General features: G+C 45.0%; 1 protein-coding gene and 1 pseudogene across 2 annotated transcripts in view; one reads left to right on the top strand and one right to left on the bottom strand.

Annotated features, from left to right (window-relative positions):
• LOC144148249 (protein SLC31A2-like) overlaps window positions 1-1,027 on the top strand; it is a 39,575-nt pseudogene extending 38,548 nt beyond the window's left edge. The window contains exon 4 of the transcript XR_013318003.1: window positions 35-1,027. The product of XR_013318003.1 is annotated as a protein SLC31A2-like (transcript). The remainder of the gene's footprint in view (window positions 1-34) is intronic.
• Eefsec (eukaryotic translation elongation factor, selenocysteine-specific) lies at window positions 623-26,018 on the bottom strand. Its single transcript, XM_077679813.1, has 9 exons — window positions 25,525-26,018; window positions 25,068-25,237; window positions 21,741-21,830; window positions 13,071-13,250; window positions 9,683-9,766; window positions 9,255-9,448; window positions 5,568-5,841; window positions 1,128-1,314; window positions 623-850 (listed from the first exon to the last, which is right to left on the bottom strand). The coding sequence occupies exons 1-9, from the start codon at window positions 25,793-25,795 to the stop codon at window positions 675-677; spliced, it is 1,626 nt and encodes a 541-aa protein (XP_077535939.1). The 5' UTR covers window positions 25,796-26,018; the 3' UTR covers window positions 623-674.
• Window positions 26,019-26,107: the final 89 nt, after the last annotated feature.

The following is a 26,107-nucleotide window of genomic DNA, read 5'->3' as shown; positions in this document are numbered from 1 at the left end:
GCCTTCGTGTCTGAAATGCCTTTTTGCTATGCAGGTGAACCTCCTTTATGGCCAGATGGACGCCGAACGCTGGGGGCGGCTCAAGTTTCGTCTGCTGCAGACACTGTTGCACGCACTGCAGCTGACTCTGGGATTCCTGGTGATGCTCATCATCATGCGCTACAATGGCTGGATTGCCATTTCTGTGCTGCTTGCCTCGGGCCTGGCTCACCACTGCCTCAGCCGCCTCGTCATGCCCACACGACTGCTGCCAGTGTCCGACTGATGCGAGGCTAGCAGACGACAAGAGCCCCATGGGCTGGAGGAGCAGCTTCAGGTGGCAGCGGCTGCTAGTGCACTGCGCAAGTGTGTGTTCTGGAGAGAAGGCTTCCAACGCCTTCAGTTCTACGTCAAGCCGCTGTCCCCTTCTTCTTCTGTGGTCACTTCCCTGATGCCATTGGACTTGACAAGGCATCTCAATCTAAGATCTGAGGTGTGCAGCTGTAGCCTGTGATGTGTGTTTTAAAAGTAGTTGTCCCCAGGCAAAAGCTATCGTGGGGCTTACTAGATGGCTGGTCGGTCAGTTTGGGCCCACGTCTACAGACTTGGCCCTATGTAAAAAAAAAGTGCCTTTCCCCAGTGATATACATAAAGAATTTTTTTTTTACTTGCATATATCTATTTACAACAGGCTGTCACTTTGGTTGGTAGAGTCCAGGTGGCACTTTGGGCTGCACCATCTTGCCACTGGTGTCAAACAGGTATTTTCTAAACCGGAGGACCACCTCGATGGGCCCCTGATCTGTCGCCACAGGTGGTCGCTTTCCCCGTTCTCGTGGAAGCAAGGCCCGCAGCTCAGCTGAAGGCTCGCCTGCAAAACCACGCAACCTGGTGTGAGTGAGGCCCCGCTGGGTATGGTCTAACCGTGCAGATCTCATTGGCCAGCAGGTGTGCTGGCTGCTTGTCAGAGTCATTTCGTGGATGAAATGACGCAACTCAAAGGTGTGAACTGTGTACAGAAGTAGAATAAAGCGGTTTCACATCACCATCCGTGCTTGCATACTGGTGCGACAACCCGCCACCTGGTGGAAGCCACTAGCGGTCAGCAGCTTGGTGTTAGTGAACATGCAGACGTGAAAGCCACTGACCACGCAGGCGCACGCGCACTTTGCCGCCCTGGCCGAAGGGCCCGCCCAGGGAGCCCCAGTCCCCTGTGGCCAGCCGCACCCAGAGGCCCTGGAAAGCGGCCAGGTCAGAACCCTTGGAGAACAGCGAGTGCACCACCAGCTCGTCCTCGCTCAGCACTCTGTCCAGAAAGCCCTTGCGACTTTTCTCCTGCGATGGAAACATCCAAGCCTGTCGCTGCAAGGCACGCCTACAGCGACAAAGGGAAGGAGCAGGCATTTTCGGAGCATGCAAATAATATCATCTAAGACGTAGCATGGCAGATAACTTGTCACAAGGGGTCAGCATTCTCTAATTTTATGTGCTTGCCACCTATTCACGTGAAAGCTAGCTAGTTTTAATACTGAAAAAAAAAAAAAAAAGTTTTGTTTTTCTGACACCAGGCAATTGTGCGACCAATGAACAAGCCAAAAGGGAAAGCTGTAGGAATCTTGGATTCTCCCGTACTGTGCTGAGCGTTACCTAGCAAGCAGGGACTATTATTACGCGATATTATCAACTAGCCTTAACTGCAGCTGTGTTAACCACGTAGGGCAAGCACATTCTGGGGAATGAAATTGCTGATAGATTGGCTGGTAAGGCCGCACTACGAAGTGGCATAGACATATCGCAGGTCCCATACCAGGACATGAAGCTACTTCTACGAAGAAAACTCTGGCAACAACGGCAACGGGAATGGGACGAACAAATCCTTAACAAATTACATTTAATAAAACCAAAGTTGGGTCGATATACTATAGAAAAACGAAACAGATTTACTGAAATATCTACGTGCAGACTGAAAATTGGCCACACGTATGGTACTCATTCTTACCTATTAAAAAGCACCGAATCACCGGTATGCAACAGATGTGGAGGTCTGCTCTCAGTTCTCCAGATATTAATTGAATGCTCAGGATTTGAAGACACTAGGGGCATTTTTATTACCTGAACTGGTGCAAATTAGTGCAGTGTCGTGCAGAACAGTGCAGAGTGCTACTGAGGATATCAATTAGTAAAAAAAATGAACATATGCAGCACTGCTTGCACCAGTGCAGCCAGTTCAGGTAAAAAAAAAATGTCTCTACCAGACGCCGTCACTTTCCCGAGATGTATAGATATGCCATACCCCCACACCCCTCGCTATTTTTAGCAGACGAACCTAGGTTTCCCGCAAATCGCCTTTTAACTTGCATTCAAGATATCGGTATAGGATTTTCAAAACTTATTACCTACCACGCGTAATTTAGACTGAGGGCCTTTTACACCCCATACCAATGATTTATTTTTTAGCAACCTCACATCCTTTGAAAGTATATTTTACTGAGTGAAAGATCACACACTCTGACATGGCGTTCTTTGGCCTCAATGCCCTTGTGCCATAAACACATACATACATACATGGCCAATGCAATAAGGTCACACTGCATAAGAGCCCCGCACCAGTTGTTCAACCTTGTGTTTACCACCTGTCAACTGCATGAAAAAAGCTCGGCACTCCATGCCTGTTGGTCAAATCGAAAATGCTAGCAGTCCTGCATCAGTCACTAGCATGCAGGGTAAGGAGGAGCTGTAGATGTTGGCATGAGAGTGAAGTACCAATAGGAGGTGCACCATAGCATCATGCAAAGATCTTGCTGGGGAACACGAACCAGCTAGCCCCTGAAAACTGACCAAACAAAAGAAGCAACTTTCATGGTTGCATGTTTTACAGCTTCCCCATTAGAATCCAGGTTCATGGCACTGAAAACGCAATGTACAGTGCTCACGGATTGAAACGCGACACGTGGCCGCCGGCACATGCAGCGCTGCCCGTGGATGCCCGTGGAAGCGAAGTGTTGCATTGTGGTATACCGCGAGGGTGAGACCGGTTTGACCGTAGGTTTACTCCTTCCGGTTGCCAATGAGCGGGAGTGTGGTTCCCAGCAGCGACAGCGGGGCGCCATAAGCCCGGAGCGCTGGATCGCGTTTGTGCACCAATGGTAGTCGCCCGGCGGTACGCGCAGCCAATTTCGCGACATCGTCTGCTCGCGTGCTCTTGTTCCGCAGGCTCTTCCGATGCGGCTCAGATAATGCGCATGTTAGGCACGGTCACGCTTATCTGAATAAAATGAACGTCTGCACGAAGGAACAGCAAACTTTATTCCAGGATGTAAACTAACAAGAAGGCAAGACGCCTTTGCAGTCACGTTCGCGTGTTGTGCGGGGCATTAGTGCTTCGTCGGTTCTCCTCTCGCGGCCATGACGGTGACCATTCTGCGTGGCAGACTGTCGTACAGGCTGGTGGTAAACGTAGAAAAAGCCGCCACCCACAGGTCGTCCGCGGAACACTGTTGCAGTTGACGGGAAGAAAGGGTTTTCTTTATTTCCCCCCAGACGTTTTCAATAATGTTCATGTCCGCACCTTGCAGCGGCCAGTCAAGCACCATCACACACCTCTCCTCCACGAGGTTAGTGACGCATGCAGCAGTGCGGTTGCCATCGTGGCCACGAGAGGAGTGCCGACGAGGTACTACACACGAACATGCTTGCAAACGTGTCTTGACTTTTTGTTAGTTTACATCCTGGAATAAAGTTTGCTGTTCCTTCGTGCAGAAGACGTTCGTTTTGTTCAGATGAGCGTGACCGTGCCTTACATGCGCATTATCTGAGCCGCATCGAAAGGGCCCGCATAACGAGCGCGCGAGCAGATGATGTCACGAAATTGGCTGCGCGCACTGCCGGGCGACTGCCGTCGGCGCACAAACGCGGTCCAGCGCTCCGGGCTTACAGCGCCCTGCTGTCGCTGCGGGTAACCGCACTCCCGCTCATTGGCAACCGGAAAGCAGTAAGCCTACAGTCAAACCGCTCTCACCCTCGCGGTATACCACAATGCCACACCTCGCTTCCACAGGCGTCCACGGGCGGCGCTACATGATGTGCCGGCGGCCACGCGCTCGCAGTGTCGCATTTCAATCCGTGAGCACTGTACATGCAGGTGCAAAAGCCTCAAGAGCTCCCCTTTCCATTTCTTGCGCTACATGCTCCTGGCGAGCCTGTCCACCAGAATGAATGGAAACAGGTGTTGCACTGGATGTGTAAGGGCTCAAAAGGGACACAGTCACTGCAGGCTAAACAACATTTTTTTAGAAGTGAAAAATACCTATCCTTTTTAGGCCTGTGTGTCTGCTGGCAATGGTATGTGGGGTGGAAACTTGGCGCCACACTAAACTGGAAAGAGAACTTAGGTCGATTCAATGGGCCGTGGGACAAAGGATGATAGGATTAACGTTTTGGGAGAGGAAATAAACTTCCTGGATCGGGGAACGAAATTGAGCAGATGTCACAGTTGAGTTAAAGAAAAAGAAATGGACTTGGGCTGGGTATGTAATGAGAAGAAATGAAAACCGGTGGACAAACGGGGTAGGAGAGTGGATACCAAGATGGGATGAGAAGTAGAAGGCCATTTTCAGCAACAAGAGAAATAATGACTTTGCACAATGTCTACAAGGAAACGCTGCTGGAAACCTCAAGGAAACATCATTTACCACCAGCACACAAACAGACCACGTTGTGAAAGTGACTGGAAAGGCGCTCACTTGAACTATTTTGTTGGAATAAGCTACATGCCTTCAAATACAACAGCAGATGTGCAAAATGTGTGGAGTTTTGGGAAAGACATTCACCTCATCACCACTAAGCAGCAATACTAATTTCTGTGCAAAGAGACTATTAGAATACTGCAAGATTCCGTCTCCTCAAGAAATTTCTCAGAAAGCAAAAGAAAGAAATATTTGCTCACCCACTGCTGCTGGCTATGTCAATTTTACACTTAAATTGCCTATTTTACTGTTATTGGAGCAAATGCGTGTTACTCCAGGTACAAATCCAGAAAACGCCTCATAGAACCAATAAGACCTTCAAACCCAGCCAAGGTCAAGCCAGTGCCTCATGCGACTGGGCAGTTTAGCAAATGGTCTTTTGTTCCAAGGGTGCGAGGGATGTGGAGATGGGGATAGGGATAAAGGGCACGGGCGTGTGCCATCAGAAAATGATGCAAGGAGGCACTGGCTACACCTAAGTTACACCTAAGTTCACTGTGCCTTTATGCCTTGACCAGCAATTGCGGCGAGCAGGGTTGCGGTGCACTTGTATTCTCGTTCACCGCGCCGCTCTCAGTGCGAAAACTAAGCTATCGCTTGACAAACTTGTTTTCCCCGCATTCAAACATAGCAAATTTTTTTTGAAAGAACGTTTAAACCAAACTTTGGCAACCTGCTTTCATGATTTGCGAAATCGCAAGTCCCACGGTTGGTAAATGCGTAAGGTGAGGATGCCCATTTTTATGTTGGCACTTCCTACCTGATAACTGCCACTGGTATGGCTTTGGGAAAAACCGACTCGTACTCTGGCATTGTACTTTTGACTTGGCCTCGGTTCGGTACCTTGAAGACTGGCAGGCCCGCAAGCGCTGCGCGGTCCGGGTAGCAGCGCTGTATGTGCCCGTGGAAGGCTAGACGGCAGGCCTTTCCCTGCGGGTCCATGTCCAGGCGCGAGCCGATGAGCAGCATGCCCGGCCCCAGCAGAGCTGGCTGGTCCAGCTCCAACAGGGTCCACAGCTCGTGGCCTTCGGCCGCCGGGCCGCTACGCAGCTCGGGGTCCCAGCACAGGCCCACTTCCTCCAGGCTCGAGCCCTGGGGGCAGCTCAGGAAGCTCGCCCTGCACCCACCACCCCACTTCATCGTGCCAGGCACACTTAGCACAAAGTCAGGTGGGCCATCTGCTGTGCAGAGCACAGTGCCTGTTACTTGAGTCTGTGCGTACTTGGCTGCTCAACTATTGACTCTTGGTTGAAGTTTTTAAAATGGTTGCCACAACCCACATGAGCACACGTTTCAGGCAGAAGGCTGCCAACATTAAAAAAAAAAAAAATGTATCCGGGAGCCCCCATTGGGCACCTGTGCACTAGAATCAAACTTCAGAACGCATGCAAACAATGCTTGAGGAACTACAATCAGACAGCATGGCGGTGTGGCTAAAAATAAATATGAATACATCTACAGAAATGAAGAATAAGCATGCCAAAAACGTCTTCTTCAGCTTAGGAAGCGAAACTCTAGAACAAGTACAAGAATATAACTACGTCGGACTGCGGTCAGGGCTGACCCCAACCACAAGAGAGAAATCGACGCAAAGTAGGTATGGGCTGGGGCACACTTGGCAAGCACTCCCAAATAATGAAAAGTAACCTACCTCTATCACTCAAAAAAAGAATATACAACCAAATGCATCCCGCCAGTGATAACATATGGAGATGAAACTTGGCGCCTTACTAAACAACTAGAAAGCAAACATAGGTTGGCTCAAGGGGCCATGGGGGTAACACTGAGGGACAGGAAATGAGTTACCTGGATCAGAGAACAAACTAGAGTAGAAGATATAGCTCGAATAAAGACAAAAAAATGGACTTGCGCTGGCCATGTAGTGAGATGAACCGACAACCGGTAACAGAGTGGATATCAAGAGATGGGTCTAGAAGAAGGGGAAGGCCATTAATCCTATGGAGGGATGAAATAAAAAAATTCGGGAGTAAACTGTGGACTCGAGCAGTGCAGTACAGGAGTGGTTGGAGGTCAACCAGAGAACGGTAGGACGTTTGGCCTTAGGCGCGCATGGAAAAACAACTAACGAAGCAGTTCGGGGAGATATGGGCTGGGCGTCGTTTGAAGTTAGAGAAGCTCAGAGTAAAATATGCTTTGAGATGAGGTTGAGGGCAATGGATCAACGAAGATGGGCAGCTAAGGTTTTTAGGTACCTATACTTGAAAAGCGTGGACACGCAGTGGTTAAGAAACACTAGAAGGCTAACGATGAAATACGGAAAGAACAGTGGAGAATCCAAAACAGCCAAGGTAACCAAAAAAGAGGCAAGGCAGATTGAAACGAATAAATGGAGGGAAAAAAATGGAAGCTAAAACGTCGTTAGAGATGTACAGGGCTGAGAAGATGAACATCAGAAAGGGAAATTTCTACGATAATTCCCAGGGCAGTGCTTTGCTTTCTGAGGCTAGAGCAGGTTGCCTGCGAACTAAGAGTTTTGTGAGGAAGTATTCGCAAAATGATGGGGTATGTGTGGTCTGCAGAAAAGAAACAGAAACTATGCGGCACATAGTGTTAGAATGTGAGGGTATCCATCCAAATCTACATGAAGGGAATATTGGGCTTTCAGAAGCCCTAGGATTTAAGGGCATCATGGAGGAAGTTAACTTCAAGGCTGTCGAGGGGACGAAAAGAAGATTAGAATGCTGGTGGACGAAAAGCAGAGAGGGGAATATTGCCTAGGACAGTTACCACCTGTAACAGGGAAAAGAAAGTATTTCGGGCCTAATAAGCTTAAGTGCCTGCCCTAAGCAGCGCTAGTATTAAACCAAGAGTGTAAAACATGGTTATATTAGTCCTTTTTGATAAGATGACATGTCATCACCCCGCTTCAAAGGGGAAACCGATAGGAATCATCATCATCATCATCATCGGGAAAGGCCTTTGTTCTGCAGTGGCCCTGAGGAGGCTGCTGCTGCTAATGATGATGACTGACAGCGTTAATTATGTTTAAGTTTATCAGACAGTGAAACCAGCTACCCTGCCGCTGACCGGAAAAAAAAAAAAAAGAGAGAGAAAAAAAAAAAGCACCACCCAATGGCTATTGGCACTGGCTTGGCTTGTGCCAGTGACCCGTTCTACGCCGACAGTTTTACCAGACATAGTAGTTTTCTCACCAAAGAAAAAGAATATAAGGTGCAGGCACCACAGAACTTCGCTATTAACATTCAGTCAAAACAATTTTTGCCTGAAATTTAGTCTGTTGTAGCCAACAGTCTGCTATAGCCACTGTTATGAGCGGAGTGGATTCAACTTGAAATGCATGGGGACCAAAAAACAAACCAACAGAAATGGTCTGCTGTAACCGGAAGTCCGTTGTTGCCGGATTCGCTGCAACAAGTGAAGACTGTATAACGGCCTGGCGTTGCCGCCGATCGTGCATTCATCCCCTACGGAGGCATGCCGCACAGTGACTAATTTTATAGAAGCTCTTGCAACAAACACACAAAGGTTTTGTTCAAGTAAATGGCATGCTAATGTGGTGGGGCGTCGTGTGGTACCTGCATCACCACTGTGCACATTCCATAGGCTACACATAGGTTGTTTTGAAGCTACTGAAGCAGCTGCATGTGGCGTGAGAGCACCAGAAACTAGGTCATTACAGCCTGGAGGAGTCTCACCGATATCATGTGCTGAAGGAGTCGTCAAACAATCCCAGTACATACGGCTTTCCTACTACCATCGCAGGTGCCACGGACATTGCCAATATAGCTATCGTCGGCTGTATAGGGAGACAGCAATGTGCTGTCTCCCTTCAAGACAGCAAAACCGGCAGACAAGTTTAGGCTTATTAGATTCGCTGCATGCACAAGCTCACATGGAGCAACACTCAAGGAACCACATGAATGTACTGCAACTTGCACCTTGCATTTTCTTTTGCAGGACGTGGAACCCACGCAAATCCTGTGCTAGGCTTTGTCCTTGTGTTCACCTCAAGATATACATTCATAGCTCACGGCAAAGCCCTGTATGAGTAGACTGCCTGAAATGCCAACTAGGCCGTGTACTTGAAAGTACTCAAGATTGTGAAAATTTCTTGTCATAGGGAATTTTCAAAATAATACGGTTGCTCCTTCCCCCCCCCCTTCCCCTCTTCCAACTTTGTTTTTTGCTTGGAAAGATGAACCAAGCTAACTGCATTCTACTGAAAACAGCTTAACAGACTGTTTCTCAACGTGCTCAAAAATTGGCACTTTGGGTGAAGGACAGATCGCATTAACCGATTTATCTCATCCAAATATTTAATTCCGCACAATGATAGAAACACTGGTGCTTTTGCGAGACAGCTGCTAGATACATGCAACCAGTTTTATCTCCATACAGCTCCTTAATCTTTTTGTCAACACTCCTTGCATGAGTAGCCGAGACACCCTGAATTGGAAAGGGCATATATGCAGAGATAGTATTGTGGAAATTTGATTGGCCATGAATTAGGAGATGTCCTTGCAAAGCGGTGCACAACAGGCAGCGTACTTGACCATGAGGGTGGCGTGCAGCGCGGACAGGTGGAATCGGCCCCCCGAGGGGCAGGGTCCTCGGAAGTGGGGCACAGGCTGCACCCGGGTGAGCAGGAACAGCTGCGCCCCCAGGTGGCCCGGGCTGCACACCAGGCCCCGCTCGAGCAGCGAGGCCTCCAGCTGGCCGACACACACACCCACGCGGTCGCCCTGCGCGCACAGGAACACCGGGCACGAAGTTTGTACCATTGCGATCCACACTGTACCACACTTAGGCCCTCAATCGACACCAAGAAGTCTATTACGTGGCTCTTCACTGGAATAATCTGAGGACGCCAGTTTTAGTTGGAATACTGACCTTTTTGCCCCTGCAATAAGCACCCTGCACTAAAATTGCGTTATGAAAGCCCCACTGTGAAACGACAAAATTTCGGTGCTTCTTACCTGCACTGCTCTAGTAACTGGTTTACGGAACATCTGGATGCTCTTGACCTTTTTCGTAACTTTCAAGGAAGGAATCTCTACAACCTGCAAGACAGAAAGTGTACATGGTGTGTTAGCACTGCTCAACATACCGTGAACTTCCCAAGACCACTGTGTGGGATAGCGTTAGTGGCAATTTCTTAAAGCATCAATAATAAAGTGCAGGCACAGATAAATGTGCACACTAGTAGGAAGCCGAGTGGTTCAGTCTGACAATTTGCAGCTACCACTTCACTGCGTTTCTGCAGCGACGAGTAAGCACACATCAGGCTACCTTTGTATTTTTGGGGGTAACTAACACGTATTGTTTAATGATACCAACTGGCTTGTCTTTTTGCACGACTTACTTGAGAAAGCGAACCTGTTGTAACAGAATGCCCAGACAGTTTAGGTATGGAGTTAATATTTAAGAACCCACATAATGCTGGCTTTTAATTAAGGTACCCATTCTTTAATGGAGATCTGCAAAATAACTCGCTCACAAAATTTTTAAATGCCTACAATTTGTTAACAGAATTTCGCTAGTAAGCAGGGTTGCGAATTTACGCGGAACTATTTGCTCTAACAGTTTTTATTCTGGTAAGAACCCAAATTTTGTGTGTATACTTGTGGTACTACGGCACCCAAATAAAAAGTGGTTTTGGTAAAGGGTCATTAAGCCATGCCCAATACCTTGGCAACACAGGCAACAAATCAATGCATAATACAAAACCTCCAATACAAAATGCTAAATATCTATGTACCTATATGTCCTTTAACTGTTTGTTCTTGCAACAATGGTCATGATCATGGATTAGCAATGTGCGCATTAGTCTCATTTTTCTGTGCGAGTTATTAGTGCAGTCTTACAAACTTGCAGTACACTGCAACCCGCAAGTAGATAATACAATAAAGCAAAAAATATATTACTGCTGCGGTGCATCAGTGGATATAAGGTGTTGCACTGCCGAGCACAAAAACACGGATTCGATGCTGGCCCCAGTGGCCATTTTTCTGACGGAGGCGAAAAATGAAAATGCCCATGCGTCGAGATTTGGGGGCATATTAACTCTTTCGCTACCGCCGGAAAATCGACTAATTTTAGGGGTCCAAGAAAACATTTTCTTTCCTGCTAAAAAATTGGTTAGGCACTAATTGCAGGAGCACAAAATGCAGATTATTTAACGGCATTTCCAATAATACCAGTTTTTTAAAGGTTTTTATATATCATAGTTGTAAAAAAAAATATCAAAACCAAAATTTTTGTCAAGTTGTCGAAAAAAATGATAAAAAAGGAGTTGTGTATATCAAACCACCGGTAGTAGAAAAAAATTATAATATACATTTTGTAGGAAAACATTTCAAAAACACGCCCTAGAAAAAATGTCGACTTGCGCGGAACAGTTTGTCAGATAAAAAAAAAAAAAATGTTAGCATGCACGGTGCTCGTGTCATGCGGTGAAGCCCAACCTCCAATCCATAAGTGCAATTTCGGGTGGTTTCCTGGAATAAATCTGGCGGTTTGTCATTATCAGAGGCACCAGTTTGCCCACCCATAACGTAAAAACATCTTGTCAATGGCTGACTTTGCATTTACAGCGAGCACAATATTTGGGATAAGCACGCGATGCGGAAAAAAACATGCATGAAGTTGAAAACGGAATGCCGTGGCTGACGCTTGTTGTCGTTCACGGTCAGTTATCTCTCAAAAACATAAAGCTGAGCTTTATTTTCATCTTCTTACTCGCAATTGTAGCCTTGCTCGCAAAAATGAGGTATGATGAGCTAGAATCGTGCCCTGCGATCTTTGGCCGAGTAGCAGTTGCGCGCTGAAAAAGATCAGCACAACAAGCCTCCTCTATTGCAGCGCCACCTAACATTTTTCAAATGAAACAGTACAAAACGTTATCAGAGACTCCGTCCGAATAGACAGTTCAACTATGCAGCAACATTAGACACCCGGATATACCCTCGCATTGAAACGAAACTGGAAGGCGAACAGCTGGCAGTGTAAGGCCGGTTTGAAGCGCTGTCCTCGGCGGAACAGATATCTGGCGACTGGGTGTGACCTTTTGATTTGCATCTGAAGTTCTTATCGCAGAAATCGGGTTAGGGTGGGGGGAAATCAGGAGCGCCGTGCTTTGTTCGAGGATCAGTCGCGGACGCTTCGGGCGCCATGGGAGGTAGCCTTGAAGTTGGGTAACTGCGTAGTAGCGCTAAATATGAATTTCGCGATGCAGAAACGAAACCGAAACTGTTGTAAATTGTTTGCGAATGGTCCTGGGGTAAGTAGAACTACCACAGTACTTAGAACAACGTGCGAAAAGGCAATAAAACTGCCTAAAATCATAAAGTAGCTTTGCAACCAGGCACTGCTTGACATTTTCAGCCGATTTCTGGGATTATTACTGTCAGAGCAAGAACCTGACGATTGAAAATCGTTTGCTAGTTCCCCATTCACGCCCTGATAGCAAAAAACGAGTGCTGGTGCAGAGTAATTACGAGTTGAACGCATTCTTCGTTGGTAGCCGTGACGCGCGATGACCACGCCCCTTTTCCACACCCAGGTGATTCAAATGCGTGTCAAAAATCACGTTTCCGTTGCAAAAATGAAAACAAAACTGATTTTGAAAGGCCATTTTCTGATCTAACTCCGAACAGCTTTACTTGTTCGAGAAACGCCTGTAATGCTATGAAAAGGCGCTCCCAAAGTATCGATCAAATTGATTGATTTTGATAGGCGCGGTAGCGAAAGAGTTAAAGATCCCTAGTTCAAAGATAAACCTAAATTAATCCATACCGCTCCACTACAGTGCTCTAATGGCAAGGGTGCAACTTTAGAGTGTAAACGCCACTCAACTGTTTTTTAATGTGGAAATTCTGAATTGTTTTGCCAAAGGGAAGGCTTCTCTCAGAATCAATGCAACGAAATAGGCAATGTCAGGTGAAAACAATAAGTTTTGATTATTTGTGTAATATGAGCCACAACTTAATCTGCCAGGTGTACCGTTAAAACCTACACAAACATACACACACGCATGCATGTATGCGGCACAAAGTACGTTCTGCACTCTCTACTCCGAATGCTGGGAAACGACATCTCAGAACCCAAAACTTAAGCAAAATTATTTCACTCCGTGCGACAGGTTCCAATGTGGTGCAAAACAATGTCACGCAGGTCTGTTTTACAGCAATCACCAGTTGTACAGAATAAGTGATTTTAACACAGAGCCCACGACGGGCGCAACACAAACATTGCACCTGGCTGTAGGCCCTGCTCTGCATGGTGAGCCACACCATGCACAATTTTTACAGCAGCTCTGCAGAAGGTGATTCCACAGAGTGAGTGGCAAGACAGGGAGTGACTCACATCGTTGACCGCCACTGCGCCCTGGAGGACAGTGCCCGTGAGCACAGTGCCCTGGCCCTTGACCAGAAAGCAGTGGTCCACCGAGAGCACCAGGGGCCCCTTGTCCTGCCGCTCGGGAAGCTTCGCTGCCTGGCACAGGGCCTCCACCAGGCCAGCTAGGCCCTGGGCAGGCTCAGCATTCTGGGCAGGTGAAGCAAACTCACTTTGTCAGCACAAATCTGTCACACAACTAGAATCACACTGCTAATCCCACTGCATCAACCGGAATGATCGCCCCACGATCACTGGGCATCAAGATGCCACCATGTGTTAAGTGTGCACGAACAATAACTCTCGTGTGGTGGCAGTTCTTCCTTGCCCTGGGCTCACGGCTACCTCTAGTGGTCCAGTGGGGGCAACGTCACATACCCACCACCACCAATACAATGCAAACTGCATCATCCCCCAAAGGATGGGCTCTGCTACAATTTTCATATTTAGGACATTGAAAGAAAACAAAAAAAAAGAGAAACTTCTTAATTTTTGTGCTTCTGTGAAGCCACAGAAAATCTTGACATGAAGGTGCCGACACTAGTTGCAGACGTCAATAGTACCCGCTTGTAACAATATCAATTACAATACAGAGAAAAACAGTCGCGGCAACATCGACTTTGCCGTAAGTTATGCGATAAAATAAACGACTTATTATAATGGTAGCTTTCCTCGTTATCAGTAACCATAGGTGCCGACTATGGGTTTCCCGAAGGGGCCTGCTCTAAAGGGCCATTACCAGTGCCATTACCGGTTGAGGTTTCTTTTGAGTTGCCTCTGCCTTTTTACTCAACATTTTATTGTGGCTAAAAGCTTACTGCACCACTGTTGGCGCAGATGTGCATGGCATACTTTCATACTTTTCATTTACTCCTTCAAATCCTTACCATAGGAGGCCAAGTGCACTAGAAGCACAAGCGGTGGTTGCATCGTCCGTATTTTTTATTTCCTTTTTTTTCTTTTGACTGTGAATGCCACGTACACACAAAATACATCTAAATGAACATACAGGAGTAACTCTATTATATCTTTTATAGAGAAGGACGCAGCCAGCTAAACATCATTTTCTAATGTTAGGGATAGCCTGTGCTCAGGGAATGAATACGTATGTTACTGTGTGCTCACCTCGCTTTAAATTTCCTTGCGAGTTTTTTTACGCTGAAAAAAGGCTGCAGTCTTAAGAGGCCCCTCCGGCAGAGTTTTTTACCAGTGGCTTGTCAAATGCATGTTTGTGTTCTGTGTCTGAGCATTGCTGCTCCTTCCTTTTGAGGCTGAAAAAAGGCTGCAGTCTTAAGGGGGGACTCACCTGTAAACATTCCTGTAGGACTTGCTACTTATGGCCCATGGGCTTAAAAACCATCGTGCACCGATACCAAAAGATTTACAAATGCATATCAATACATATTCACAACAGCCTAGTTTGCTCATTTTAGAAATATGTCACTTCTGTGCTGAAACAAAAAAATAAAACTCTGGCATGCTAGACTGCCATCTAATGAAAACAGGATATACTAAAATACATGTCTTGTTTATTTTTTATTAAAGTAAAGATGAGCTGTGTTTGGAAAAGAAGCCAACTATGCTGTTAGGAAACTTTCTATGGTTTTGTACACCCTTTTGCATTAACACACGATTCCCTTCTATCCTGTGGGTCATGAGGTTCTAAGCCCCGTAGGAAGGTGATCAGGTGAGTACCCCTGCAGTGACGCCTTTGGCAGTTTTTTTATCTGTGGCTTGTCAAATGCACGTGAGTGTCCTATGTCTCAGTATCGCTACTTTTTCTAGCACGAAATCCTGACGACTCATGGAAAAGGAAGCTCCTCTAACAATTTACATTTCTTAGAGATGGAGACACCTTCTTTACTTGCATGCAGGTCATATATATATATATATATTTCATTCAGTACTCAAAATGAGGCCAAGTGCATTCACTTGAAATCAGAATGAGATTCAGGTTATGGGGTTTAATGCACTAATTCTACCCCCGGGCTTGAGGTGTGCCATATTGGAGGGCTCCGGATTAATTTCGACCACCTGGGGATCGTTAACGTGAGCCGAAATTCCAACTATATATATATATATATATATATATATATATATATATATATATATATATATATATATATATATATATATATATATATATATATATATATATATATATATATAAGAGAAGAAAAACTTCGAACAAGGTAAAAGCACGATTGTGGCCTACGTTTCAGCAAAGAGAACTTGCTTTCCTCAGGGCCCTGAGGAAAGCAAGTTCTCTTTGCTGAAACGTAGGCCACAATCGTGCTTTTACCTTGTTCGAAGTTTTTCTTCTCTTGTGTTCTCTACCATCTTCAAAGTTCTACTACTCCCTATATATATATATATATATATATATATATATATATATATATGCATTTTGAGGATCCCCCCCTTTTGGAACCCCCCCTTCTGCCTGCCTATGTCAGTAACACTTGAGCCTGACAGTATCTGCCAACTGAAACTCATCTACAGAAACCACTGACATATCACGGGTGCACTCCATGCATGCTGGCATGTGTTTATGAACCTGAAAGACGTCACACCATTCATTACTTGCGCCACATCTTTGATGTTTCCAGCCCCCTTTAAAAAGTTTATGCCTTCTATGTACGGCCACACTGGCTGCGAAGGGCGAGACCCGGCCACTGCAGCTCCTATCTCCTGCTGCCAGCTGGCCCAGAAGATAAGAGGGGCAGAGAGTGGCTTTTCGACCCAAGAAGGACACACAGCCAAGTGTGTAATGCGGAGCCTTCCTCTTATCTGGTAGGCATTGGTCTGTCGTGTGGGTCATGTTGAGTTGATTGGCGTGCACAGTGAATATGTGCGTGTGGCCTGCCATACAGTAATGTTTTCATTTTGGTAAATATAAGGTAAATGCCACCAAATGCTTAGAAAATGACCTCTTTCTGTAGGTTATTACATTTACTGGTTATAACAATGACTTTATGGTGTCATCTAAATATTGCCATACTTGGGTTAGACTACTCTGCAGCGGTCTTAACACTTTGTTGCACGCTCTTGTTGCACGTTCTTTGTTCTTTGTAGCACGTTGTAGCTTTGTTCTTTTTAGCACGTTCTTTGTTTGTTGCACGCTCTTTGTTGCACCTGTACTCAACCTCTGGCATGAAATGCCGGCCGGGGCCTCGTAAGCATCGACAAATCTTCCAAATTTAAAAGTTTAAATTCTGGTGGTTTAACGCACCAAAGCTACACCTGGGCTATGAGGTGCACCATAGTGGACGGCTCCAGATTAATTTCGACCACCTGGGGGTCTTTAACGTGCACCGACATCTCGAACACACGGGTGCTTTTGCTTTCCACCTCCTAAAAAACAGCCACCGCAGCGGGGATTGAACCTGCGTCCTTGTAATCAGCAGCAGTGCAACGCCTTAGCCGGTGAGCAACCATGGCGAAGCCAGACCTCCCCCTGCCCTGGCAGTCCAGTGTCACTACCACTTTACAACTCACGGCGAAAGCAATCTGTTATTGTCTTTACCTAACCGGCCAAATCACTACCACTCACTGATTAGCCAGAGTCATGGTTAATTATTAATTACTATTCCTTGCCTTAGCTGGGGTTTAACCCAGACAGAGCCATCGCTAGAGTTACATGCAATCATCTGAAGTTATAGATAGAAATCAATTAAAAGTGGCTCCAGTCAGTCAGCAGTAGTGGTTTGGCCAGTTGGGTAAGAATAAAGACTGACATCTCTGACTGTGGGCTGTGAAGTGGGCACGACACTAGGTTGCTGGGGTAGGGAGAGATTTAGTGATGCCTGCGAGGCCCCAGCCTGAAATGCCCTCCTACCCCGAAATGTTTACATCTGAAATCTTAGTCGTGGAACATTAGGAACGAAATGTTAAGCTCAAATTTACACTTTTAGGGCATTCCACCCTTAAATTTTCATAGTGTGCTTGCTTATGGAATTTTGCAGCGCAGTTTCTCAAAATATAAACCTGATGCGTTTTCGATATAAAGACCACCAGGTCCTTAAAAAAAAAACCATACCAGCAGGTATGATTTTCAGGAGTGAACGAGGCCTCAAAAGCCAGGCCCAATTTTTCTATTATTCATGCCTCACACGCATGTCCTCTATGCCTAGTTACTAAAAAAACAAATTAAAGCTCATGGTACTGACACTCACGGGAAATGGGATAATCACAATTTGCCAAAATATCAATAAGTACAGAATAGAAGGGAAACGTCCACAGAAACTGCATGCCCTAAGCGGACCTCTTTTCCAAATTTAGGCATTATATTCCCTAAATTATTTTAGGTTTAAAATGTAATAATATAGAATAGTAACAACAGTAGTTGCAGATATTGCCACGAACCATGTCTTGGGTTTGTTTGTTTATGTTTTGTTTTTGCCGACCAGCTGCGCCGGGCTATGTTATCTGTGTTTTCCGTCGACCAAGTGAAGCGCATGTTCTATTCTTTATGCCGCACATGTTATCTCCTTTGATAGAGAGAGTGTCGCGAACTAACGTCACCAGCTTAGAATAATCTTCTATGATCTACAGCATTCTGGATGCAATTGAGAAGCCCTCGCGCCGAGATAAATGACTGCAGAGCAGACGCTGCGGCATTTGACTTGCCGACACTCGCCTGCACACGTCACTTTGTTGACTGCTGCTTTGCCGCCTGTGTATTCTTTGAGTTGTTAGGGGAGCACATGTTCGCTCCAATAAATGCATTTTCCTTGAAGACAACTGAGTCGTCTTTGGCTTCGTGACAATATAATGGTAATAAAAGCAGTAATAGAAAGGTAAATAGTTGTAATTAGAATGGCACAACTGATACTTTAACCTTTAGTTCAGAAATTGAAGTAGTCTTTAAACTGTCAGCTAAGCTAACACTTATTTATGTTTGTTGCTGCATTTGTTTCACTGAACAGAATAAAGCTTTTACAAGGCTCTTAGCGTGGCCCAATCTTTTTTCACTAGGCCCTGCAGCTTTCACTTCAGTTTTCGTATTGGCAATTGCCCAGTATTTGCCTTAATTTGAAACTAATCAAACAAAGCACTTATATACCGGACTAGTGGTTGCCGTTGGCTGCTGTACAGTGGCAATGCAATGCTGCCATCGTTCATGGTTCTAGGGCAGGGAATGATGTAAGAAATTGTTTTATGTGCATGTGTAACGCAACAGTTTATGCATGTTTGACATTCCTTAGGACTTGAAGTAGGCGGCAGAAGGGACTTACTATAATGCCTGTAATTGCCCAAAGCAATCGTCATAACTTGTATGAAAAAGAGGAATCATCACATGGCACACAGTCGAACCCGCATATATATCAAGTTTTGTTATAACTTGCTATTATAAGACTATTTCAGAACAAAAATACATTACTGAAAACACCTGCAAATCATGACGAACATTAGCACATCCTGGGCTAAAAAGGTCACTGCAGATGCCTTAGCTTTGAAAGCGCACAGCCAATAATACTGATGTAACCAAGCAGTAAGCATGCAAACAGCAGGCAATATAGCCGAGGCTCAATGTGTGAACATGCAATCAGTGGACGGAAAGGGAAGCACAAGAGCTGTGTTGGAGAATAGACAAAAGCTCTCCAAAGGCTCCTTACGGCCCTTCGTCCCCAAACAGCAAAAATGGCCACTTTGAAACCAACACTTCTGGCTGTGCTTTTGCTGATTGTATGCTCAAGAGAAGCAGCCTACCACCAAAGTTGGAAAGACTGACACGTTTTGGTACCAATTATAGATGCCACAAAAGTTGACATATGTGATGCATGATTCGTCATGGAGAATATACCTTGTAAGTGTCTTAGATAAAGCATTTCTTGGTTTTCTGTTCAATAAATTGCATGATTTGATGCATTCAAGTTCATTCTAATCAAATTCGATTGCCCCAGCAATTAAAAAAAATTGCATCTCATGCAGCCCACAAAAGAATGACGTGTTGGTGTCTTTTCTGCCTGTTGAAAATGGTAATACTATGTTTAATTTAATATAGTATAGTCACAATACAAGTGCTGCGTAACCGCACAAAAAATACTACACTATATAAATGTTTTTCTGGTCCAGGGAACAACACAGCTCAGCATGTGAGAAAAAATGAACTTTGAGGGAAATGCAAACCAAAATTGCTAAAACTGCAATGTCTTTATAGCCTCGCTATTCGAAGTAGAATAGGAAAGGCCATACGCTGTAAAAAATATCACTGGAATAGAGAGATGTTGACAGCATATCCTTAGGCTTGTTGATGATAATTACACTGCGCACACCAATATTCAGAGTTTTCAAATACTGCTATCCAATTGGAGCTGAAATCGAATAGCAGCACTAGAAAACTTCAAATATTTATGAATTACTTTGGAGTTCCAAAATACTCTATCACCTTTGGAGAAACCTCGCTCCAAAGATCTCGCATAGGCATTAACTACAAGAAATACTTCAACGAATGCACGCGCAAGATGTACCCTTTGCAACGAACTAGGTGTCACATGCACTGCACTTTGAGCTTCTACAACCACCGCCTGCATCAGCAGGCTTCCCCACAGCACATCTCTGCTGACGTGGGTGTCGGCAGTTTCAGCTGCTTCTCCAGTGGGTGGGATAAATGAAAAGGGCCTTTTGACTGGCTCTATCCTATGGGTCAACAACACGCCTTGATACCGCAGCCCCAACAACAGGAATTGATCAACACCTTTTAGATAAGAAAGCCTATGAGCTGCTTTGCAGCACCTACTTCTCTCATCAAATGACAGGCAATGTTTGATATATTTTAGTAATGATTCCGCCTTCTGTATTCAGCGCACTGGGAAGAATAGTAAACTTGCCGATTTTGTACTTCTGCGACGCCATGATACGGCTTTCTTCTACAGCTGCTGACGCTGTGGCGAAGGTCATGGGCCTTTATTACACAGCAGTCTCAGCTCTAGACATGGAACGTCCATGGGGACTGCATGCCCTAAGTGGACCTTTTCTCCAAATTTAGGCATTAAATGCCATTAATTTTTTGTAGGTCTGAAATGTTGGACATGAAATGTTAGGCATGAGGTGCCCTTAGGATCCAACTTCGGTGTATGTGTATGGACATTTGCGGTGCATGTGTCAAAAAAAAAAAAAAAAAAAGTCTACACATTACCAGCAGTAAGACCAAAGCCAAGCACAAATGTGCAAAGGGCGAGTTGTACTACCTCACCAATGTCATCGTTGATTTAACGGTCGCCTTTGAGGTCTTGCTTAAATATTTTTTGTGCTTCGCATACACGTCCCATATGCCCAGTTTCCTTCCAAAAAATCTAACGAAATATTGACACTTGTGACGTTTTTTTCGCTCATGGAATGCGTGATGCTTACAGTTTGACAGAATAGATATACCTTCTGACCTTGTAGTTGAAAGACAGAGGTTGACTCCAAGCTGTCAGCTAAGCTACTTACTCAAAAATAAGTCGACTTATAAATTCTACATATTCACATTTGTTTCTCTGTTTTACGCCATAGAAAAGTTTTTTCCAAAGGCCCATTTTTTTACCATACCGTTACTAAGGCAAATTTGTAAATTTTAGTTTATGCATTGGCAATCGCAAAATATTCATTTTGTTCTTAAAATACTCGCACGGATTTGCTTCAAAAGCGAAAATCACTATCCGCACAGGCTACAAATATCACATGAAAGGTTACAATACTTCTAGTGCAAATTACTAAGCCATACACTAAACCACATAAAACAGGTGTAATAAAAAAGAAATGCACAAACTCCCATGCGAAAACTGCCACATAAATGCTTAACTAAGCCACTCTTCTATACACTGAGCCCCATTAAAGTCAGCATCACTCCTATGCACACATGTGATGCTGGGGAGGCCTTTTTCAGGCATTATATAAGCAGTCCAACACCAACGTAGTGAAGACCTAGGGCCTTACTGCATTGGTAGTAGGGCCTTATAAGTCTATGCAAGATGTATTTCAATATCCGTATTTCAAGGATGCTATTTTTACCACATTTTGTACTTCAAATACCCACTAGTTACATTTATCAAGCTCTCAAAAACTCACGAGCCACATTCTTTTTTTAACTGTCTCGAGTGGGAAGAGTCATGTGTGTGGCTGGCAGCAGTAGGGAAACAAATTTCTTGAAGTACTTTCCAGCCTTCTGGGCACTGGCACCACCAAAAACTTTTTTTAGGGGTCCTTTCTAGAATTTCGGGGAGAGGCCGCTATCAGTTGGGGCAAGCAAGACAATAGCTGTGCTGCAGTCCTCTGGTTCCTAATGAAGTGCACAGATTCACCTATGTTTTCTTCGAAAGCAGTCTGCCACGAAGTTACTCACAGAAGTCAGCTAATAATACAAACCCAAATAACCTGCATCTGAAATACGCACAGTTTGGGGGGCACTAATATGACTTCGTAGTACCTGTTCATCTCTGCTACGGCATGTGGTTAGTTTCTTTATTCTCAGTTTCAACTTCTGTACAATAAAGGCGTGAATTGTGTCCAATCCTGATAAATCTTCAGATCGCGAGTGCCTCCATGTGGCACATGACATTTATTCAGGTATGTACATCTATTTTTGCCCACGTGTCCATAATACGTTCCTTTGAGAGAGAAGCCAGTCAGCCAAATGCAGAGCAAATCGCTTACCTCGGCACCACCAGGATTTGCAGCGACTGGAATAACGGCAGCATCAGCAAATTTTGTCTTTTCCAATGTTTTCTTCAGCCTTTTTGTCATCTGGAAAAATTATCAAATAAACACGCGCATTCTATTTGGGGGTTATACACAGTTACACACTGACAAGGCCACACTTCACCTTTCTAGCCAGTGCTGCACAGCTTAACCTCATTAAAGGTAGCCTACACCCATGTATGCCAAGCATATACAACAAAATAAACATAAACTATAGCCATGGATCCTTGGCAACACTTCGCTTATTTGCTATGTTTACTAATTACTAGCCTACTGGCCGCAAAAATATACTGCTTAAAGATACACGACGTTAGATTTCATTAAATATCCCATACAACTCTGCTGCTAGACTAAAATAATGCTGCATTTCCTTCACAGCCATCTACTCGTGCCTATCAAAGAATGAAAAATTCATTAGATATTAATGTATTTAAATTAGATCACAACAACACAATTTGCACCACTTTTAGTTTGCTGAAAAAAGGACAATGCAATTCAAACGCCAGCAAGAACCTGCTGCGTGCTCCCTTTAGACAACAGAGGCCTATGGTTTGTCCTTTTTTTTTTTCCGCATATGTCACACAAAAGATAGGCGAGGCACGTCCATAACATCAAGCTCACACTGTTTGAAATGCTGCAGCAGCAGACTTGTTGGAATTGCTGTTTCACACACAGAAGCTAAACCTTAGTGCATGCCATAGTGGAGGGCAGGATGTAATAAGTCCAGGTGACAACACTCGGCACTTTTTAGGTGATGAAACGCAGCAGCTACTATTGTCCCCGTCGGGGTGCTATGTCACCACCACCTATCATTACGAATATACGAGACAACAATGCTAACGAGGCATATTTTTTGCTTGGGCGCACAGTGGTGCTTCAGTGGTCTGCATACATTGGAATGTTTAGAAAGCATGGCTATAACCAGCACACAATGTGCGTGACCATTAAAAGAAGTTTTCTGACTTGCCAACAGACGGAGCAAAAACTGGGTGCCATTGAATCTGTGCTCTCCCAGCTACGAATGTTAACATGTGCACAGAGTCAACAGCAATGGCAGAAAAAATTCTTTCATTACACTGACCCACCACAGTGATGCAACAAAGTGCTCATGCATGAATGGCTGCATTTTATTTACTTGTGAGTTTTTTTGTTGGAAGGTTAATTTTATCAACTATAAATTGCTCAAACACAGGTACCCAGTCACACAAAAAGCCACAGTTTTTAACAAGGCCCAGATTGACACGCTGGCTTGCACTGTGTGCACACTTAGAGCAGCCCGGCTAAGCCAACCCTACCCACAGTTGTAAGTGCGGCCTACGCCTCCTTCCAACAAGCCATACTAAGCAGATGATGATCAATACCATCTCACTTCAGACACCATGTAGTGACTCATGCCGTAGTGATCACGGCACTATGACCACTGTGAGCCAGTGCCCGCTGCTTTTCAACAGCATAACAAGCACATTGATACAGGCACCTGGGTTAATGTGTTAGAGATAGTAAGGTTAGTGGGCCCACCTACACGACAAATACATAAATATGTACAACAGCCGGAAGGAAAATCCACAAGGTTATTAGCTTAACTGCACAACGATGTCGGCTGTCAGCTGTGTGGGTATTCTTTGCATGTTCTCCATAGTGGAAGCACCACACTTGCTGGTGACAGGCAATTTTTCGGCACAGAAAGATGAAAGTGAAACAGGAGGGAGAAATGCCAGCAATAACTGTTTACATCTAAACTAAGCAATGTTTGTCGTTGAACAAATGCTGACAGACCTATGACAGGTGCGATTTTTTAGTGAAAACAATAAGCTAATCAGCCTTTGCTGCCCTTTTAACCTGTTCCACAATTTCATACATATGGGTACTTTGTTATATGTGCCAGGAACGCATACTGCAGCATAGGAGTACGACGTTATTCCTCTCTCGACCCAATGACACCCACATTGCCGACATGCCCAGTAGTGTACCATGCTGCCTTTGCAGCCTACTGTAACTGCTGACACAACACTCTAAGGTCAAGCAGCAACTCAAAATGGCAAGTGGCTACAGACGGCGTGTAATACCCAGGGTTCGTACAGGCTTCAAAAGCAAAAATTCAAGGGTTTTCAAGGACTTTCAAGGACCAGAAAACATATTTTCAAGTTCCCCATCTAATGTTTTATCTGGGATTAATTATAACTTTTTCAACACAATGCAACAGTATTTTATTGCACAATACCTAAGCACATTATTGTACGTTTAGATAGCCACTAACGGGTGCGTGAATGCTCCGCCAGCTTTATTTTTATTTCATGGTTGGTATTTAAAGGTTTTTCTTTTTCCTTTGTGTTTGCTGAGGCTGTTTGATTTCAACACTTAGTTAATGTTGCCTGCATCTCCTGCTTTGTCAGCAAGAATACCAGCTGAAATTAAATTAGCAAGTGTTGCTGCAAGGCAGGACGAACTACTTAGTTAATGTTGCCTGCATCTCCTGCTTTGTCAGCAAGAATACCAGCTGAAATTAAATCAGCAAGTGTTGCTGCAAGGCAGGACGAACTATGTACACATCCACTATTTGCCCGTAAAAGCAAACGCAGATGGAGTGTATGAGGCACAGCACACATGCAATGAGCGAGCGTCCACAGACTAGATGAAGGAAAGATAGAGAACAAAAGCCTGCTTTCACCAGATTGCATCCTGACATGGATTGGATTGGGAAGTGACTGCTCCCTATGTTGCCTCGTAATAATGAAAATCCACCAAACTTGTAATTTCACGCAATACACTGAAACTTGATCATTACAATGTATTTTTACATTTGTTAACACCTAAAATCCACGAGAAATACTCTAAATTCTTGTAAGAAGACAGGGCCATTGATTCTCTCCAGAAAAATCAAGGATTTTCAAGGACCATTTAAAAATTACAGGAATTTCCAGGCCTTGAAATTGACACTTCTGAATTCAAGGGTTTTCAAGGTTTTCAAGGACCTGTGCGAACCCTGGCTAATACCTCTTCTACATGGCCATTTCAAAGGCCTTCAAAAAGCCTTCGAACCAATTTTCTATCAAGTGGCACATTGACATTCTGTTAGGTGCATTTGTAAGTACGCGTTCAACTAACGTTGCCATGTAGCACAGGCATAAACCCTCCTTCCCTCAGCTTGGGCAGCCTGCAGCATCAACTCGCGCAGACAGGATTATACAAAGCAGAGCATCACTTCAGGATACATTGTTCCAGGATGAGAGAGTATTCAGTGGGAGTACTGTGCTTAACGGTTCGCCAGAATACAAAGGCTACCTTGTCAATCAGCTTGGTCCTATCAGCATCTGGAAGCAGGTCAATCTTGTTAAGGACCAGGAGCATGTGGTCACAGGTTATCTCTCCCAGCACCAGGCACTCAGCCGTTTGCGTCTGGATGCCTTTTGTCACGTCTATCACGAGCATCATCAAGTCAATGATCTGGGCACCTGCAAACAGGTAGCAAGCACAGTTGCGGTCGCTAAGACAATGCTGGTGCACATCATTGAGATACAAAATAACCGTGGCAACCCGCTAGTACTTACGAGTACTCCCCATGCAACACGAGAGATTTAATGCACTACCATGAAGAAGATTGTCATCTGCCTACAGTCGTTCGCCACAGAGATCACCTGGCGGCCTTTGAAATAACCGCGCGACAGAGTTCGCGGTTACGCATGCACGCACTGCTGACTGGCACAAATTCACAATCTGTAGAATTTTAATTATTATTCACCTCCAATGATGGTGCGAATGAGCGAAGCGTGTCCAGGGCAGTCGACTAGAGTGAAGTGCAGTTGCCGGCATCGGCTCTGTAAGTGCTCGGGAGCTTCTACTTGAAATGACGAGAAGCCCAAATCAAGCGTGATGCCGCGCGCCTGACTCTGGGGGTTCTTGTCGAAGCATGCTGTACTCGCCGTAGTGCTCAGGGCTTTTGCCAGGGACGTCTTTCCGCTGTCCACATGACCCAGAACCCCGACATTCAGGTTGAAAGTTTCTACTGCCATTAGGCGCACCGCAATCAAGTAACCAGAGATAAAGTGTAAAAACTTGCTCCTACAACGAAGTAACCACAGCCGCTAACATATTGTCTCGGAATCAAAGCCGCCTACATTAAAGCTAAAACTCTACGAGAAAACGCTGGTCATATGGCGGTTAAGAGGTTGAAGGAGGCGCCGGCGTGCCGGCGTATGTAGCCATTTAAACGTCGTCACTTCCGCGTAAGAAAACACATGCCAAGTGCACATTCGTGCTTGTTGACTTTGAACCAACACTTATTTAATTTTTTATGTTTAAAATTATTCCACTTATAAAAAATG

This window comes from Haemaphysalis longicornis, unplaced genomic scaffold (genome assembly GCF_048455015.1).
Source record: "Haemaphysalis longicornis isolate Haplotype H1 unplaced genomic scaffold, Haemaphysalis longicornis Haplotype H1 scaffold_1, whole genome shotgun sequence".
NCBI classification, from domain to species: Eukaryota; Metazoa; Arthropoda; class Arachnida; order Ixodida; family Ixodidae; genus Haemaphysalis; species Haemaphysalis longicornis.
This window is presented reverse-complemented; position numbering and strand designations above follow the sequence as displayed.